General features: G+C 56.6%; 1 protein-coding gene across 1 annotated transcript in view; it reads right to left on the bottom strand.

Annotated features, from left to right (window-relative positions):
* PARVB (parvin beta) overlaps positions 1–14034 on the bottom strand; it is a 112405-nt gene that overhangs the window by 46927 nt on the left and 51444 nt on the right. The window contains exons 2-3 of the mRNA XM_052639470.1: positions 7050–7139; positions 3180–3250 (exon numbers count right to left, since the gene is read on the bottom strand). Of these exons, the coding sequence (XP_052495430.1) occupies positions 3180–3250; positions 7050–7139 (161 nt within the window). The remainder of the gene's footprint in view (positions 1–3179; positions 3251–7049; positions 7140–14034) is intronic.

Raw genomic sequence — 14034 nt, 5'->3', positions numbered from 1 at the left:
CGGGCAGGAGAGGACCAGTGTCTGGGAGGAGTGGGCTCTCAGAACTGCCCATCGGGCAAGAGAGGGAGAAGAGGATATTCCCCACCCCTTCCGGTCTTTAGTCCTCCTTGCCCCCCAAGGTATTAATGCCCCACACTCCCAGCCTCTCCAGTTGGCACACTCTACACCCCAGACACGGGCCTGTACCTGAACTGGGAATCCGGGGGACGTGCAGCTGCCAGAGCCTCCTCGGGACCCCGTCGGGCTGGCCCTGGATGCAGAGATGCTGTGGTCACTCCGTGTGGGCTGACCAAGGACACGCAGCTGCCCAGCGCTCACCCCAAAGAGGCCAAAACTGCCTGCAGCCTTAGGAGGCAAAGCAGAGGCGGGTGGGGCTGAGCGAACCCGGAAGGGGCAGGAAGCGGCTCTGGATCCTATAGAGCAGGGAGGGGGCTTGTTTGTCTTGCATCCCTGGGGTCCAGCACAGCTCCCCGACCCCCAGCCAGGGCTCAGGAGATGAGGCCTCAAAGGGACAGACTCATTCGAGATTGGACACTTCACACCGGTTCACAGGGTCACCTGGGGCGGAGGCGGGGAGTTACTTCTCTCTGAGTCCCCGTGTGGATGTAAGGATTACACCCGGCTCCCTGGGACTTGTTTCAAGGAGTTGATGCTCACGGGCTGTCAAGCTTTGCTCAAATGTCGAAGAAGGAAAAACTCAGAGCGGGCACGTGATGGTTCATTTTAAGTATCAGCTTGGCCGGGACGGACGCCAAGGCAGCTGACGAAACATTTGTTCTGGGTGTGTCTGTGCTGGGGTCTCCAGGAAGAGATCGGCATTTGACTCGGTGGCCTGAGTAAAGCAGAGGGACCCTCCCCAGCATGGGAGGGTAGCACGCAATCCAGGAAGGGCCTGAACTGGCCAGAAAGGTGGAGCAAGGCTGCACTCTGCCCTCTTTGTGCCTGGGGCGTCCGTAGCCTGACCTCTCGGACCCACTTTCCTGGGCCGCCATTGACAGAGGGCATATTAAGGGACTTCTCTCAGACGGTAAAGCGTCTGCCTACAATGCGGGAGACCCATGTTCAATCCCTGGGTCGGGAAGATCTCCTGGAGAAGGAAATGGCAACCCACTCCAGCACTCTTGCCTGGAAAATCCCATGGATGGAGGAAGCTGGTAGGCTACAGTCCATGGGGTCGCAAAAAGTCGGACATGACTGAGCAACTTCACTTCACTTAGTCTCCAGCTTCACGTGAGCTGATCCTTATAATAAATCTCTATAGAGAGACAGAGATATGGATAGAAACACAGGCAGACAGAGAGACAAGACAGGTAGATGGAGACAGAGAGAAGCGTAGAGGAGGGCCACCTCCCACGGGTTCAGTTCCTCTGGGGAACCTGACAAGCACAGAACAGCCCCTTTTCCTACTTAAATGCCGCCCACGCTGGTCCAGGGGTTGAGAATCCACCTTCCCGTGCAGGAGACAGGGCTCCATCCCCGGTTGGGGAACTGAAATCCCACATGCCGTGAAGCAACTAAGCCCGCACACCGCAAGCACTGAGCCTGTGCGCCACAACCAGAGAACCCCGCGGGCCGTAAGCAGAGAACCCCGCGCGCTGCAACCAGAGAACCCCACGCGCCGTAACCAGAGAACCCCGCGCGCTGCAACCAGGGAAGCTCATGTGCCGTAACCAGAGAACCCCACGCGCCGTAACCGCACCGCAACCAGAGAAGCTCACGCGCCACAACCAGAGAAGCCCATGGGCTGTAACCAGAGAACCCCACGCACCACAACCAGAGAACCCCACACGCCGTAACCAGAGAACCCCGCGCGCTGCAACCAGAGAAGCCCGCGCGCCGTAACCAGAGAAGCTCAGGCGCCGCTACCAGAGAAGCTCACGTGCCGCAACCAGAGAACCCTGCGCGCCGTAGCTGAGACCTGACAGGCCAGATAAACACACAACTAACATGTCACACACATCGCCCGTGGAGAGCACCGTGGTGGCAGGGCCATTTTTCCTCACCAACATTCTTCAGTTCAGGAAGAAAACAAAGCGGGATTTGGCGGGGGGAGGAATCTCGAAACGAGGCGATTTAAGTCGTCCAGCATCAGCATGTTGGGATGGGCCCTAAAATAGGCTGGAGAAGGAGACGGCAGCCCACTCCAGTGTTCTCGCCTGGAAAAACCCCCTGGACCGAGAAGCCTGGTGGGCTGCCTTCCACCGGGTCACAGAGTGGGACACGACTCAGCAACTGAGCACACCATGCTCGCGCTAACGCAGACGTTCTCCATTTCCGTGTTTTAAACACTACAACTTGCAAGGCTCTGTTTATCCTGGAGAAGCCCTCGTGAAAAGGCAGCTGTGTCCCAACTGCAGTGGTTAAGGGGGAGACACTTTTGAAAAGCCCCCTTTGATGGGATGTGTGAGTGGCACTATCCTAACTGGTGTCTGCCCAGCCCGAGTCTGCTGGGTCAGGGCTCACAGGGTGAGGATGCTGACGGAGCCCTTGCCAGCCGGGGGATTACCTCTGAAGCCCTGCTGTGGTTGAGATCAGAGCAGTCAAGGTTCATTCTGCGCTTGGAGCCGGACTAATACTACCAGTGAACCCTCACTGCGAGGCGGGTCTCGAGAGACCCCTGCGGACAGACGCATGGCTGCAGCGGCCCCTGGGGAGCCCAGAGATGGCACCCATCCCCCACCCTAGCTTCCCTGACTTTCAGGAACTAGGTGGCTGTCCTCTGGCCTCGCCTGTCCCTGAGCGTCCAGACGCGGCTGAATCTGCCCACTGCCCAGAGCAGGGGTGTCACCATCCGATGAGGACCTGCAGGAGCATCCAGAAGAACCCACGGGCCCGCTTTTCAGAGCCTCCTCTAAGCGCCCCTCTCGCTCCAGAGTCTGGATGCCCTGATCTCGTCCGCGAGGCGCTGCGAGAGTTCACCGCAGCTGCTCATTCCCAACCTTAAGAAAAGGGTCCCTGCACCCTTAGGTGCAGCACAGGAGGGTGACAGGGCCATCTGAGAGCCCCTGGGGCCGGGCCCCCTCAGGAGGCGCTCCAAGCCATCCCATCTCCCCACCCTCCACCGAACATAGCATCGAGGCCCCTTGACCAGCCCCCCGGCTTCGCTCCTTTGACCCAGAGGAGCCGGAACCCAAAGTCTTGCCCTCACAGGACACCCCAGCCAGGAGGCTCACCCTCACCTTGACCAGCTCCTTGAATCTGGGGTCGTCCCTGGAGGTGGGGTCGATCACCGTGCGTTCCTCATTCTCCTCTGTGGGGACAAAGGACAGGAGGGTTAGCTTTGGTGGGGGCAGCTGGCTTCCCTCGCACAGATGGGGGGACCGAGAGCAGAGACGCCCCCAAGGTCTTCTCACGGAGCAGCCCTGCAGCCAGGCACATGGCCGAGGCGGGAGGGCCTACCTTCCAGGAAGCCATAGGGCACCTACCCTGGTATTTCGGGAGAAGTGATGGGGTGCTGGGGGAGCACTGATTCAGATCTGGAGAAAAGTCACTATAAATAAACCTGAGGAAGAGTTGTCCTTCACCAAGAAAGCTTGCTACGACGTACGATGGTATGGACAAAAACATTTGGTGGAAGGGGTACTAAAAAAAAAAATAGCATTTCACAGCAAAGCGTGTTTATCCATGTTCTGTTTCTGTTTTGTTTTCCCTCCATGTTTGGCCTTGACCATGGACCACGGGCACCAGTGAACTTGGACAGAGAGGTGACACGGGGGTAGTGAGTGGACACGCGTGCATGCCCTGTCGCTCAGTCGTGTCTGACTCTCTGACCCGTGGACTGTAGCCTGGCGGCTCCTCTGTCCACGGGATTTCCCAGGCAAGAATACTGGAGCGGGCGGCCGTGCCCTCCTCCAGGGCACCTTTCTGACCCAGGGATTGAACTTGCATCCCCTGCATCGCAGGCCACTGAGCCAGCAGGGAAGCCCAGTAAGTGGACGGCCAAGGGGAAAGACTGGCTGACATCAGACATGACACAGGACAAAACTGACCCTGAGCGTTAAAAGGGGAGAGAAGAGGCCTCTGGCCCCTGGACGTGCAGGTAGAGATGGCCAGGGCCCCGGGGCCCACACAGGCCCCCACGACTGGGACCCTGTCCGTGTCAGTAGGAATGAGTGGCTTTGAGTGACAGAGACTTCACAACAGCAAAGTCCAAAACCTGACAAAGCGCAAGCACTATTCTTGGAGTCACGCAGACCTGATGCTTGAGAGGGATGCTCCAGGTAAGCTGCAGGGGCCCACACAGCGGTCCCTGAGGAGGCCCCAGCAGCCTCCCACCACTCCCGGGGCCAAGGCCAGCGTCCTCCACGCAGCCCCCCAGGCCCTCTGCAGCCTCTGTCCCCAGCTCTCCCCAGCGCCCTCCAACCCAGTCCCTCCAGACTTCGCTCACCCTTCAGCAAGCCTCTCGCCACTGCCAACCACAGGGCCTTGGCACATCCTACTCCGTGTCCAACACCCTCTCCCCTCACTTCACTCCCCAGTCGCTCAGCTCTCAGCTCCCAGTGCTGACTAGGCTGGTCCTTATCAAAGTCACAAGAGCTTCAGGGGCCAGCAGGACCTTGCAGGGCAAGCTGAAGAGCGCTGACTCCCAGCCCAGGAGCAGCGGTTTAGGCCAACGGTAAGACAGGAGAGTTAGGGCCCAGGGAAAGGCAGGCTCAAGGCATCGTGACAAACAGTAACCTGCCCCTCGTTTATGGTAAATCCGTTTTCTAAGCGCTCCTGTTGGTCTAAAGCGGGTCCTCAGCCAAGAGCAATTATTGTGTCCCCCAGGCCCCCAAGGGACCCAAAGCAATGTTTGGAGACATTTTTCATTGTCCTCAGTGGTGGTGCAGGGTGGGGTGGGGTAAAAGCTACAGGAATGTAGTGGGTGGAGGGGAAAAGGCAATGGCACCCCACTCCAGTACTCTTGCCTGGAAAATCTCATGGGTGGAGGAGCCTGGTAGGTTGCAGTCCATGGGGTCGCTAAGAGTCGGGCACGACTGAGCGACTTCACTTTCACTTTTCACTTTCATGCACTGGAGAAGGAAATAGCAACCCATTCCAGCGTTCTTGCCTGGAGAATCCCAGGAACAGGGGAGCCTGGTGGGCTGCCGTCTATAGGGTCACACAGAGTCAGACACCACTGAAGCAACTTAGCAGCAGCAGCAGCAGCAGTGGGTGGAAACCAGGGATGCTGAGCAAAACCCTGCAACACACAGGACAGCCCCTCCATTAAAGAACTGTATGCTTAGTCGCTCAGTCATGTCCAACTCTTTCGTGACCCCATAGACTGTAGCCCGCCAGGCTCCTCTGCCCAAGGGATTTCCCAGGCAAGAAAACTGGAGTGGGTTGCCATTTCCTTCTCCAGGGGATCTTCCCAACCCAGGGGATCGAACCTGCATCTCCAGCATTGGCAGGTGGATTCTTTACCACTGAGCCACAGAGGGCGTCTCCCCGACATCAAAGGATTATGCCGTGCTAAATGTCCATAGTACCCGGGGTCGGGGGAGGGGAGAGAAACCCTGTTCTGGATCTGGGTGATTTCCAGACAGTGCTCGGCGGTTTCTCCTGGGAGAGAGTCACCTGCCTGGGCAGCAGCTGCAGCCAGACTGAGGACGCAGCACAAGAGGGTCTTCAGAGAGCTGAGGGGAAGCCCCGGAGGACCCACGCGTCTCCGAGCCCGGCCAGCACTTGGCCGCAGGTCGGCTGTCTGGACGGCCTTTGCGTTTCTTTCTCACTAGTTCCCGCTGGCCTGGCCTTGTGCTGGGAACCACAACAGAGGCATCCACTGGGACGTCCCTTTGAACCAGGGATTGGAAAGAAGCAGAATGTTCCAAGACAGCCTTCCAGATCCATCAGAGCCCAAAGCACGCTCTAAGGAAACACGTGTCCAGGCCGTCACCTCATCAGTGTTGCCAGGGACGTGGTCCCGGGGAGGTGGGCGCAGGGCCAGGACCACTCGGCAGGTTCCACCCACAAGCCCCTGGTGTTGGGAGGCCCCTCCAGCTTGCACAGAGATGGGGCAGGTATTGATACTTTCTCTGATTTTCTGTAATTTTTTAACTCTTTTTGGCATGCACGCACTGCTTTCTTCATCTTGCTTTTTCGCCGCACGGGGCCTGCGTTGCTGCGTGCGGGCTGCTCTCAGGCCGCGGTGCGTGGGCTTCAAATTGCGACGGCACCTCCCGCCTCTCCTGCTCTCGTGTGGCTCCCTTGGTAAGGCTCCAGGGTTTGCAGGCCCCCGCAGCTGCAGCACGAGGTCTCAGCAGTTGCAGCTCTTGGGCTTGGCTGCCCCACAGCGAGTGCAATCCTCCCTGACCAGAGATCGAACCCGTGTCCCCTGCATTGGCATGTGGAGTCTTATCCACTGGACCGCCAGGGAAGTCCCTTCTCTGCATTTTCAGATGCTTCCACATCCTGGGGCCTTAGGGACTTATGGGGACTCCCCGCTCAGAGCTAGCTGACTCCCAAGACAGCAAATGTGTCCCCTGTGAGTGCCTTTCAATGCAAACAACCAACCCAGAGCCCACCCCCCACACCAGCCAGCTCTCTAACTGAGCTCCCGTGGGGCTCTTACACACCCAGCCAACAGCCCCTGCCCTAATCACCTGAGACCAGGTACAGACCCCTCAGGGCAGTTCCTGTGTCCCAGAGGCCCCTGAAACTACCCGAACCAGCAGATCAAACCTGCTCATGAACCTGCCTCACCCACTCTGTCCTGTGAAAACCACAATAAAGGCGTCTGCTCACCCTTCCCTGACACTGCTGCCCTCCCCTGGCACCCGGGGAACCAGGAGTGCAACAAACCATCTTTTCAAGGACAGCTGGCTCCCCGATCTCTTGGCCCATCATACTTAAATACTAATAAAGCTGACATTTGCAACCAGAGAGGCCGAAACCTACAAGGGAAAGCTCGCTTTGTTCCTGCAGACTTTTTTTTTAAACACGACCTTGAGCTGAGAGCCCGCTGTGAGGTCTGATCACAAGGCTCCTCATCGGCCCCTCCCAGACCAATCGCACACCCAGGGAAGTGCAGCTCGCCCAGGACAAGGAGCTGGCGGAAGCGACAGTACCGAGCAGGGAGTCTTCAGGGTGGACTTCCACTGGAGCGGGGCACATGGGCAAGTTGATGGCATTCTTCCCTTCTTCCTGGAGGTCACTCACTATCAAGAGAAAGAGAAAGGGCAGACCGGTGAGTATAAATGGACTAGTGTGGCCTCACACGTTGGCAGTGGAAACAAAGAGAAATCAACTCGTGTTTTTAAGGCATTTAACAAATATTCCTAAATGGCTGGTTGCCCAGAAAGAGTCCGAGGAAAAAAGCCCCAAACCAAGAATATATTCTACAACTCCTAGCCCACGCTGGAGAGTGCCCAGTTCCGGCCAAGCCCTGCCAGGCTGTTCTCACCGCTCTTCAGAACACATGACTAAGACATGGAAGCTTCTGGATGCTTCCAGATCTTGCCCAAGGCTGCTGGGGTGGACACAGCTTGGATTGCGGTGACAGGGTCTGAGAAGGCAGGGTCCCTCTCCCGACTCAGACAGTTGTGGACTCTGGGTGTGAAGACCCTCCCTGCAGGCACACAGGCAAGCCCAGAGTCAGAGGCGGTGCCGCTGTCTGTGGCCAAGTTCATGGGACAGAATCCTGCTGGCCCGACACCCGGGGATGCCCAGGGTTGGGGACAGTGGAACACGCATCAGAGTCTAACAAACTGGACCCAGAGACCTGGAGTCTCCTGAAGCTTCACAGGGACTGCAGGGCTGGCTACGCAGTGAGTGGGAGAGAGAAGGTCCCCTGCCGCACCCCCCCCCACCCCACCCCTGTGCTAGAGACCCTCCAGGAAAGTAGCTCGAGTCTCACTGGCCAGGGGGTCACCCCGACACCAGGGGGCTCACAGCCTCAGCCTTCAACACCACGTTTCTTCCACTGGCCCCAACTGCGTCAGACCCCAGGCTCCAGCCCCCAGCCCCCATGCAGTGGGTGCAGGGGGCCCTGGGATCTGCCCTCTTTCAGCCCTTGGCTGAGAACCGCTGGGCAACAGTCCCCCACCACGGACCACACAACCAGCCTCTCCCTCGGTGATCTCCAAGGACAAGGGCCCAGGCTTTCTCCTCCGCTTTATGTATTTATTTTTAATAGTCATTGATCTACAATGTTGCGTTCGTTTCAAGGCCTTCTCCTCTGTAATGAAAAGGCCTTAGAGGTGGAGACCTCCTTCCCCGTTGAATATCGAGGTCACCTTGAACATCGCGAATTCTGGGACCTGAAAGGGCAGGGGGACAGAGAAGCCAGGTGACAGTCCCGATGGCCTCGGGGCAGGCAGGCACGTCTGGGAAGCTCTCTGCCTGTCTTCTCAAACGTCAGGACCCCCACAAGGACTGAATGAAGTGATGAACGTGAGATCCTGAGGTCAGAGCTGGGCACGCAGCAGGCTCCCTGGGCTCAGCCACAGACCCAGCTCTGGGGCCAAGGCCGCCTCTGCCCTGCATGAGGACGACGGAAGTAGGGCCCAGGACGCCGGCTTCCAAAGTCAGGAAGACCCTGATACAAAACTAAAAAGCCAGGGGGTGGGGCGAGGCTCTCCTGCACACCCACAGTCTACAGAAGCAACGATTCACAGCCCAAAGGTGGAAACGGCCCACGTGTCCCCCGACAGATGAACAGACACACCAATGTGGTCCAAACACACAACCTAACGTTATCCACCCACAACAAGGAAAGGGATTCGCCACGTGCTGCCATGGAGCCATGAGGACACTGTCCTAAGGAAGATAACCCAGACACGAGACGGCAAGCCCTGCATGATTCCACAGACACGAGGTCCTGAGAGTCAGATCCAGAGCGACCGAAAGTAGAATGCTGGGTGTCCGGGGCTGGGGACGGAGGGCAATTATGGGCAGTCAGGGGGTAAGGGGGGCAGATGGAAGAGGTCTGGAGGTGGATGGGGTGACGGCTACACATCGATGTGCACGTACCCCATCCCACTGAACTCCATGCTTAAAAAGGGTTAAAAGGGTAAATTGCATGTTGTGTGTACGTTACCACAATTTAAAAGGAGAAGAAAAAGTGGGCCCCTGCCAACAACCGTCTCATCTGGAAGGCCAACGCCCTGCAGCTGGAGGCGTCACAGTCTCTCCCCTGCCCTCCGCCCCACATCCTAGGAGCGGACAGCCACCTTTTTATCCCCGCATCCTTGGCCGAACTCTGTGCAAGAAGCAGACACATGGGAAACACCTTCACGAGCAGATGGGTTTGAGACGCACACACGCCCGCCTGGCTCCCCAATCCAAAGATCTCCAACCAGTCACTCAGACCCCCCGAGAAAACAGACCAAGTTTCAGCAATTACTCTTCCTGCAGAACTAAGTTACAGAGTCTTTGAACCAGCAAAGAGCTTTCCAAGGCAGAAAAGGGAAGCGGGGAAAGGAGGTTTTTCACAAAAGTCCTCGCATATACAAGAGGTGGGCAAGGGGACGTGGGCAGCGGCCGGGGCCCCTTACTCCTGCCTCCTGGGCCGATGTCACCAACGGAGAACAGAGAGGCCAGGGAGCTCCCTCCCGGTCAAGTCCGTCTGCGATGGTTCTGTTCTCCGAGGAAGAAAAACAGAAGACCCTGGTGTCATATGAGCAGAGGGCTGCATAGGCAGGCTTGAAGTCTCAGCTGAGCCAGGCAGCTGAGTCCTTACAATGAGCCCGCAGCTCCTCCCAGAAGCCCCCGAGCTGCCTCTCAGGTCATCCACTCGCCTGGACACCGGGCCCGGGCCAGAGCGACCAGTGGTGGGTGGGGGTGCGGGGGGTGTGGAGATAAAGAGATGCTTCCAGAAGTCCTGCCGCCTGATCTCAGCAACAGAGGCGTGGAGGGGGGAGGGCGCGGGAACGGCATTTTCAAAGCAGAGAAACTGGGTCACATGAAAACAGAGAAATTTTCACACCGCCCTTGAACATCAAAGATAACACTAAACAGGGCTCGGGATCTGGCGGCTTTAATGGATGAGAAATGCTCGCACAGACCCGCCCAGAACTCAGGGCCAACAGCACATTCCGCAGGCCTGTGAAGCAAAAAGCCCCAAGGAACACAAGTACGGTCTGTGACCACCGAGCCCCGGTTCAGATTTCACTGTGCCCTCTGCGGACGTGTGGCCTCCAGGACCCTTCACCTTGCCCAGCCTCAGTTTCCCCATCTGGAACATGGGGAGGCAGCAGCACTTACCTCTTAGGGGCTTCTGAGAATGAGTTCATCCCAGGGAGAACCAGGGAAGGCTTCCTGGAGGAAGCAGTATCTGAACTTGGCCTTGAAAGACCGGAAAAAGGAAAAGGGACTTTGGGACTCCATGCAAAGCCCATGGATGACAGATCAGAGAAAGGATTCTGGAAGCCCTACATGGCAGCCACGTCCATGCTGAAACCCAGCAGGGTTCTTCAGGACTCTGCTATTATTCACGGCTTGGGAACCCTGGGGGACACAGCCCCTTCACCAAGGAGCCTTCAGTACAAATCTAATGACAGCCTTCTGAGGGTCAGTCTGGAGTCTGGAAGGAGGGGCGTCCCTTGAACCCTGGCTTTTCCCCAAGGCCTCCACTTTACCAGGTCAGTTCAGTTCAGTCGCTCAGTCGTGTCCGACTGTTTGTGACCCCATGGACTGCAGCACGCCAGGCCTCCCTGTCCACCACCAACTCCCGGAATTTACTCAAATTCACGTCCATTGAGTCGGTGATGCCATTACACCATCCCATCCTCTGTCGTCCCCTTCTCCTCCTGCCTTCAATCTTTCCCAGCATCAGGGTCTTTTCAAGAGTCAGTTCTTCGCATCAGGGGGCCAAAGTATTGGAGTTTCAGCTTCAGCATCAGTCCTTCCAATGAATATTCAGGACTGATTTCCTTTAGGGTGGACTGGTTGGGTCTCCTTGCAGTCCAAGGGGCTCTCAAGAGTCTTCTCCAACACCACAGTTTAAAGGCATCAATGCCAGGTCAGTGGCTTTCCGCTAATCCCGGGAATATCTTGGCTTTGAAAGCACTGGTCCATCTGCCAGAAAGTCAGACACTTCAAAGACTAGAACTGCCAACGATCTTGCGTCACAGAGACAGACCCACTGGCGTGCGGTATGCATGTTGGGTGTGGGCATTCAAAGGGCCTGGGGTCCAAAGTCCCAGGGCCAGGGACTCATTGTTGTGCTAAGGGTGTGCCCTTATCCACACTAAGCCCAGCAAGCAGTGCGTTCCCAATTCACCAAGGTTCACCCTCCCGCAGTGATACTTGGCGCTGTGGGCCACACGGGCGACACAGGGCTGGGGAAGAGCCAGGAGGGCCGGAGGCTGGGAGAGGCTCAGAACGCAAACCGGGAGAGGCCCTGACCGCTCCGGTGGCCCTGTGGGGACAGCCACACCTCACCCAGCCCCGGGGTGCAGAGCAGGCTACGCAGACCACTGTTTCAAAACACAGGAGTTTTGAAAATAAAGCTGGAAATTTAGGGTTTGGGGTAGAATCTCCCAGTTTATAAATGCAAGCAAGTAATTCAAACTCTGTGGCCCAGACAGAGTTTACTTGCAATCCCAGGCCCCATTTACTTGCAATCCCAGGTCGCAGTAAATGTCAGCCCACGTTGCTCCTGTCAGTGGGAGAGGGCCACCAGCATTTCCTGAGCACCTACTGCATACCAGGCACCTTCAGAGCCTTCCACTCATCTAATCTCCCAACACGTCTGTGAGGGAGTGGCTGGCCCTGGCTTGGTCCTCGCTGGGCCAGTGGTCTCTCAGACACGAAGGCATCTGATATACACCAACCATGAGCCCTGCAGGCAGGACTGAATCATTTCCACCTGATCTTCACTCACTCTGCCCAGCTACGTCCTATCCACCTTCAAGCCTCAGCTTGCTGGCCACCTCTTCCAGGAAGCCCTCCTGGGTGCTCCTCGCCCATTCCAGGCTCCCTTCTGCCCAGCTCGCATTCCACTGCTGCTGCTGCTGCTAAGTCGCTTCAGTCATGTCCTATAACCACCTCTTTCCTGGACCTTCTGCCCACTCCAGTGATAGCTCGGCTCCTGCACATAGTAGGTGTTTACATTTGAGAAGCTGCACGATGAAGGGCTTGGAACCTGGGAGCCAGTCTGCTGTTTCAGACCCCAGCTCAGCCCTAAGAAGCTGTGTAACTGCTCCAGGCCTCAGTTTCCATCTGTGAAATGGGGCCTGATACACCCCCAAAGAGAGACGGAGAAGGTAATGACCACGCAGAACAATGTCTATCACGCAGCAAGCGCTCAGTAAGCACTAGCTTCCAGCTTCTGCCAAACAGAGGGAGGCATATGCGTTTCCAAACCCCGTTCTCCTTCCATCACCCCACCTAGAGACCAGGCAAGATTTAAAAAACACACCACCTCTCCTGATTGGAATGACAAATGCATGAAAAGGAGGAAAGAGAATCAAAAACTAAAACCTCAGACGTCTCACAAAGGGCCTGCCATTTACACCCCAGGCTGAGTGCAGAGGTTCCATCCTTGATTTTTTAAAAAATCTTTTTCTTCCTGCGGGTTTCACTTACTTATTTATTTATTCCCAGGCTCTTTCCCCTCCAAAAAAGGCTTTTAGGCAGTTATTGTTTTTTTTTTCCCTTTCCCCTTTTGACATTATTAAGAAAGCAGAACTTTGAAAGCAGGCTGCTTTTTAAAGAGCAAGGTTACCCTCAAGGGAAAACACAGATCTGAAGACAAAAAGGCTTCTTGCTCCATGAGGGGCACTGGGGCGGGAGTGGGGAGCACGACTCACCCCTTGTAAAGACGGGGTGCAGGACTCTACCCGGGGGCTGACCTGCTGGGGGTTCAGTGAAGATGCAAAGACCCCACGGTAGGTGAGCCGCAGCCCTCGGACACTGAAGTGCTGACTACTCCATTCTGGAATGCTTTTCCAAGCGTGTCCTTTCAACACAGCAGACATGTCTGCCACCGATGAGGGCTGTTACACCATGTATACTCACGTCCTGGTTTTCCCGGAGAACAAAAGGACGGGAGGAGAGTTTCCAGCAGGCCGTCTGAACCAAGATCAAAGAGAAAACCCCAACAAAAGCGGCCGCATGCCCACCCCCGGCTCCCCAGCTAAAAGAAGAACTTGGAAATGGCAGGAAAGCTGTCTCAATTTGGGGCACTTAACCAGCCCATTTCAAGATGTGCCCACTTGCAGTTATGACGGATCCTACTCGAGGAAACGGAGTGGTCCTCAGAGTTGCCAGGAAACACAAAGAAGGATAAAGGAGGGAGTGTTCCCACATGAATCCACGGACCCCAGACCCCTGTCACTGCCACCCCACCCCCAGACTCCTGTCCCTCCCATCCCACCCCCCAGACCCCTGTCCCTCCAACCTCACACCCCCAGACCCCTGTCCCTCCCACCCCACCCCCCAGAACCCTGTCCCTCCCACCCCACCCCCCAGACCCCTGTCCCTCCCACCCCACACCCCCAGACCCCTGCCCTTGCCACACCCCCCCCAAACCCTTGTCCTCCTACCCCACTCCCATAGGCTGGGGAGGGAGAGTCAGGGTTAACTCTGTGTGTGTTAGAAGGACCCAACAAAATCTCTGTGAAACAAAACCCTCCGTCCACAGGGTCACAAGAGGCAGGCATGACTGATGTGTGCGACTTAGCACCCACACATGCTTCCCCGGGGAAGGGAGAACTTTGCACGACTCTCCACCAACTCTCTGCGCTCAGAGGGATCGCTTCTTCACAGAAGTTACACAATTATCAGAATAACCAAGTTCATCAGCTATGAAGGTCTTCCTAACAGAGCAGCTCTTCTAAAAATAAATGAAGTTGTATTTCACGTGGAGAGCTCACAGCTCAGTGGAGAGACCATAGGGCCCAAATAAGACCTTAACAAGCACGATGACGTCCACAGACTCAACAGCTGGCGGGGGGAACACAGACTTGACAGCCCTGCCTAACAGCCAAAGACCAGGTGATCAAATGACCGGATGTCATAATTCAAGAGGACGAGCTACTTCCGCTGTATCCTCCTCGTAAAGGCCTTGATACAGGAGGCCCGACCCTTCCCGGGAAGTCAAGACTCCAG

Source organism: Budorcas taxicolor, chromosome 5, assembly GCF_023091745.1.
Source record: "Budorcas taxicolor isolate Tak-1 chromosome 5, Takin1.1, whole genome shotgun sequence".
Classification (NCBI taxonomy): domain Eukaryota; kingdom Metazoa; phylum Chordata; class Mammalia; order Artiodactyla; family Bovidae; genus Budorcas; species Budorcas taxicolor.
The sequence above is the reverse complement of the archived record's forward strand: the minus strand, read 5'-3'. Positions and strand labels throughout refer to the sequence as shown.